Genomic DNA, 5,747 nt, shown 5'->3' with positions numbered 1-5,747 from the left:
TTGGGTGCATTATGCAAATATTTCCACATAGTGGGGTAGATATGTGGGGGCGTGTTAGAACGAGCCGTTTTAGGGGGGCGTGGCAGAGTCTTAACTTTGATAAAGAATATCTCTTTGGTTTTGAGATTTTAGTCTTTGCAACTTCAGGGATCTTATCTATGCACAATCAGCTTGTAACACTCCAAAGAGAAATGAAAACTTGAAATCGCATCATATGACCCCTTTAAAGCGTCATGGCAGAGCTTTGAAGTCGACTAGTTGGTGCAACCCCTAGTCCTTGCACACTGAGTCCGAATTTTTTCGTCATCCTTTCCTATCAAAATGCTTGCTGAGGATGCGAAAGGAAATCAAAATTGATCTGAATTTTTTTTTTATGACGGACAAAATTTTCGGAGGTAGTGTGTAAACGTGACTGACACAACGCGAGGTCTTATTTTTTTCAGACTCAGACCTTAAAGGGGTCATATGATGCGATTTCAAATTTTCCTTTCTCTTTGGAGTGTTACCAGCTCTTGGTGCATAAAGAAGATCTGTAAAGTTGCAAAGACTAAAGTCTCAAATCCAAAGAGATATTCTTTATACCCAAATGTTCACGCAAAGAAAGAAGGCGTAACTTTTATTCTCGCTGTAGTATTGTTGTTGCCACCGCCGCCATGTCGTGAAGGCGCTATGTGTTTCGGTGTGAAAGCGAAACTACTTTTTTTGGCCTTCCAAAAGAGGACGATATCTGCTTCGTCATGCCTAGAGCTGATCCGTGCTGGTCGCTGAGGAAATACATCAACTTCGCGCTGTGGATCGCCGGATCGGCTTTCACCGTGGACGAAGCGGAGTCCAGCCCAGAGTCGTCACATGTGGTTGCCGCAAGCCCACCCGCCGCCGCTCACTCTAGCCCGCCTTGTGTGATGCTGTTTCTCGTTGTGAAAGCGACTTTGTTTGGCCTTCCAAAAGAGGACACGACTAGAAATCAGTGGTTAGTTGGTTTTTAAAACACTTTCCCAAAACATTTAACCCAAAATTTTAGATGTGTGCAGCGCATTTTATGGAGGACTGTTTCCTGATCCTGGTAGAGTAGACTACAATGCCGGCTGTTCTGACACACAGACTGCAAGTACGTTTTTATATATAAAGGATTTGCCGCTGACAATTCAAATGCGAGTTTTGAGCAGTGTAGAGTAGCGTTTGTAGTTTGTCATTTCTCCGATCACAAATGCAGACATGGTTTTATGTTTACGCGCCGCGATGCAATGCAACGCGTAAAAAGACAGTATAAGTCATTATAATCCGTAATTATGTCCCCACTGGATGCAACAAATGCCTCATTTATAATGGCTTTTAATGTTTTTGTCTCGTCGCTCTGGCCGGGGCATCACAATATGGTAAGGGGAGTAACATTTCCGTCACACGCTTGAGGTATTCAGCCAATCACAACGCACTGGATAGCTGGCCAATCAGAGCACACTTCGCTTTTCAGACCAATGAGCTTAAAATCGAAAAATCGTTTCAGAAAGGCAGGTCATAAAGGAGAAACAATAATGTACAGTATGTGAAAAATAGTGGTTTTTTTAACCTTAAACCACATTTAGTTATCCCATTTACTTGTATTTGAACCAAACAAACATCGGTTAGACCGGATTCATCATCTCAGTGACACACCAATCTCAGCCCAGCAGCACATCAGTAAAGACAGCGTTACACATTTGTGATTAGACAGCAAAGCGAAAGCATCATGCAAACCTGCACTGCAGTGCGTGCCTGTGTGATCCGCCGTCTGTTGACGTTGGCCCGAACTCGTTCGCTGTGCTGGGTGCGTGCGATGGCGCGGGTGGGTCTGGACCGGGGACGGCTGGTGGTGGGGAGAGAGCTGCTCTCGTCCTCACGGATTTGTTCAGAACCTAAAACAAGATATTAGCAGGAAAAACATGGTTATTAGAACAATACTTAACAGGGCTGTCAAAATGGCTGAAAAACTAAATTAAAATTTTGTACTTAAATATTATCAATATTCGAATTATATTCGAATTTAAAAGGCATAATTTCAGTTAGGGGGAAAAAGCTTTTGGCTTCTGTCCTGAGGCCACAAGAGGGTGCATAATCTTACTAATGCACATTTTAAAAAAGTGATCTCTCTCAAGCTGATGATGCTGCCATGAAAGGTTTGGCACGACATGCAGCGGCACCGTCTCAGTCTCTGTCTGGCGCAGGTGAAATAATTATAATTCTGAAGGTGAGGTACAAATTACTAAGTAATTTGAAAACCTTGTGTGAGACGTAATTTCACAAACAGCGTGAGTGAATCACCACGCGCGTTCTCTCTTTCGATCTCGTGCATATGTGGTGCGTATTTTTTCCGCGCTCATGTTAACGGATTAGAGCGTTCACTGCACACGGTTGCGGTTAGGCAGTGCATTCAGGAGCGGTGCGTCTGCTGCAGTGCAGAGATCGTTTCCGCACCGAGTCTACTGCTGCGCTGCAAGCGCTGAATTAAAGTAACAGCGCATTGTTTGCAGTAAATATGAACATGACTTGACACGAAAATGTAGTAATTACACCATAAATGCATATTATTAAAGTCTACTGTGTTTCACAGTCAACACATGTGGCTTTTTGGCTAGGTTTAAAGGGAAAGAGCACTTTTAGATAAACCCCCATTTTCAAAAATGAAATTCAGGCCCCGAATAAATGTCTAAAAATCCTGATTGGAGTATCACTATAAATAGTTATAAATGATAAAAAGACGGCTTTAAAAAGATCGGTATCGGCAGATACTGCTTTCTGTGATCGGCGATCGGCCTCAAAAATCCTGATCGGAGCACCCCTATTTAAAATAATGTTTATAAACCAAATATAATTAATTAAGTTGCATGTATGTTTGTACAGTTTAATAATAAGGACCGAAAACCAAATCACAGAGAGTACTTTTTTAAATTTAAAAACATGAGATAATGTGGGATGGGGAAAAACCGCCATAAAGTTGAGACGTTTTTTAAAAGTTGAACTTACATTAATTTTATATGGCTTTCTAAACATGTGACTCTCTTGTGCGAGACAACGGTGATAGATGACCCTATAGAAAATGCGATAAATATGCGTTCTATGTGATCGGCTTGGTTTCAGATTTGCCCTAGAATTTCTCCGCATTGATGTTCTCTTTTCCCGCAATATTTTAAATGATCAGCGCCGCATCTAGTGGGCTAAACTGGATAGGCTAACAAAAACATTAAAATGCAATGACACCTACATCGTCATCGCATCTCGTGTACCACTGATAAAGCTGCCTGACGCACCTCTAAAATTCGAATGTAGCGTTTTTGCATTCGAATGTGGATTTTTAATTTGAAATCGACAAATATTCAAAATTCAAATTTTTATTTGACAGCCCTAATACATTAAGTCGTTAATGTAATGAATGGTTTGAGAAATGAAAGATGACCTGATGTGCGGTTGTTGGCGATGCACTCTGGGCAGAACCATTCCTCTACAGGTACAGCATCCAGCGGCGGTGTGAGGCATTCCATGTGGTACCTGCCATTACAAAAAACACAAAATGATATATAATCAGGGGTGCACATAATGTTTTTCAATGACCAAAATAAAAAAAATGCGTTTTCATGGCACAATGCAAAACTGTGACATTTCATTCACTGACGCTCTTCAATTGGCAGCGCATATACTTACTTGCCGGCAGCCCGCCAAAATAAAAGCTTGCTGATTTTAAGTTTGAAAATGATGAAAGTAAATATTAGCATTTTATTTTTAAGTTTACAATAAAATTATTTTATTTTTATTTAATATTCACTTTTATTTTAAAATATAATAGTATCATGACACTTTATTTATTTTATAAAAAAAATAATAATAAAGTGCAATAATATTATAATCACTGTTAATTAATTTTTTATAGTTATATTTATTGGGTCACACTATGTGCAGTGTAAGGACCAAACCAAATCGCCAGGTGCTCTTATGAGAACCAGGCTGAAAAACGTATGTGCATTGTGCACCCCCGTATATAATGCATATATAATGCTTAAGCGCACAAAATGATTGCAGAGGTCCAGCATACATCACCAGAAGATTGAGTTATGACATTTTCATTAAGAATTTCAACATCCAAAAAAAGAAAAAGAAAACACACTTCTTGATCTTATTGGTGACATTTAGAAAACAGATTTTAATGATCAACAATTGTGAAAATTCCTGAAAACTGACATCTCTATTCTAAATTATAATTCTCTAATCGATACTAGGCCTATATCTTTAACTTCAATGACTATTAAAGTTAGCCAGTGTCCAAATCGTCGCTGAAGTACCACAAATAAGCAGTTCACACCTGTTTTTCCCAGCACTGGTCTAGATGGACCAATTATAGTCATTTGCGATCACTGGATAGAGTGATTATTTAATCATTTTATGTAGATTACTGGGGAAGACTGATTCCATTTGTATATGTATAATAGATTTAAAACTCCTACACTTATGTCATGGGATTTGAACAAGGCCCAATGGAGGTTTGGCTTTATTAGCTAACAAAAACCAATTGAAGCAACTTTTTACTCAATAGGAAACCTTTCTAAGCACACATACACACTAAATATGGTTCAACAGTGTTGCATTTCGACCATTATGACCATTTTTGGCAACACAGCTCCTGTACTAACAGATCTAAGTCAATGTTACTGAGCTGATGCTAACGTCAACATCAAGTTAACATCAAGCTAGCTAATAAAAACACTCAACCAGCTTCATTTAAACTATACACACTCCAGGAAAGTTATGAAGTGGATTAAAAATACAAAAGAAATGATCAATGCAAAACTCCAAAAGACATTTTATTTTGGGAATTTGAGCCTTAAAGGTCCCATATTGTACACCTTTCTGGAGTTTTATTTTAGGTTTTGATGTCCTTAAGAATATATATTTGCGGTATAAGTACCAAAAACAATCTCAATATATTTTTACAGCTCCTCTCTCAGGAGCTCTGCTGAGAACAGGTCGATTTTGGCCTGTCTAATTAATATTCATGAGCCTCTCTTCTGATTGGCCAGTTACGGTTCGTGAAAAATAGCTAGAACTTTATGCAGGCTGTGTGCATTTTACTGTGGACTGACTGTTTTGAAACTTATATGGTAGTTAAATAGCCCCTAGACCTCAGTAATCGTGAAAAAAGCCAGGAAATTTCAGTTTTGACAATATGGGACCTTTAAGCACTTGCATTAAAACTAATATGTTAGCTGCATTTATTATCCATAGTCTAAATTGATCCCATCAGCTATTTTTTTCCATATTTCATGTCCAGTCTGATTTTAAAGGAGCTACATGTCTCATTTTTATGAAATCATTGACGAACTTTGCGCATTTGCACCTACCCCATAAGGTACCCAAACTTTCCAGCAGAGTTTGGCTCCTCAGTCCAGACCCAATTAAACACACCTGAACCAGCTAATCGATGTTTGCAGACTCACTAGAAGCTTCCAGGCAGGTGTGCTGGAGCTGAACTCTGCAGGACTGGACATCGATGATTTTGAGTTTCTGTCGTATTTGAGAGTTTGTCATACACTTCTTACCCAGCGTCACATCCATCGCACAGCAGGAGACGATCTTCACGGTCTCGACCCCCACAAACCTCACAGCTGGTCTGATCCAAGTCCACATCCACCTGCTCCTCCACAGGTTTTACAGGCTTCTTCACTGCAATCTAAGCAAACACAAAGCTGATATTAAGGTGCGTTCAATGTGTTCTTCAAGGA

At 39.4% G+C, this 5,747-nt stretch overlaps 1 protein-coding gene across 3 annotated transcripts in view; it reads right to left on the bottom strand.

Annotated features, from left to right (window-relative positions):
• The window catches only part of LOC107707544 (PHD and RING finger domain-containing protein 1), a 29,603-nt gene that overhangs the window by 18,919 nt on the left and 4,937 nt on the right, over window positions 1–5,747 (bottom strand). For all 3 annotated transcript variants that reach the window (XM_016511607.1, XM_016511609.1, XM_016511608.1), the window contains exons 6-8: window positions 5,565–5,695; window positions 3,431–3,522; window positions 1,735–1,892 (exon numbers count right to left, since the gene is read on the bottom strand). In XM_016511607.1, coding sequence (XP_016367093.1) covers window positions 1,735–1,892; window positions 3,431–3,522; window positions 5,565–5,695 — 381 coding nt within the window. The remainder of the gene's footprint in view (window positions 1–1,734; window positions 1,893–3,430; window positions 3,523–5,564; window positions 5,696–5,747) is intronic.

The sequence above is a fragment of the Sinocyclocheilus rhinocerous genome, unplaced genomic scaffold (genome assembly GCF_001515625.1).
Source record: "Sinocyclocheilus rhinocerous isolate Xijiao unplaced genomic scaffold, SAMN03320098_v1.1 scaffold1376, whole genome shotgun sequence".
Lineage (NCBI taxonomy): Eukaryota > Metazoa > Chordata > Actinopteri > Cypriniformes > Cyprinidae > Sinocyclocheilus > Sinocyclocheilus rhinocerous.
Note: the sequence above shows the minus strand (reverse complement) of the source record. Positions and strands in the feature narration are given on the sequence as shown.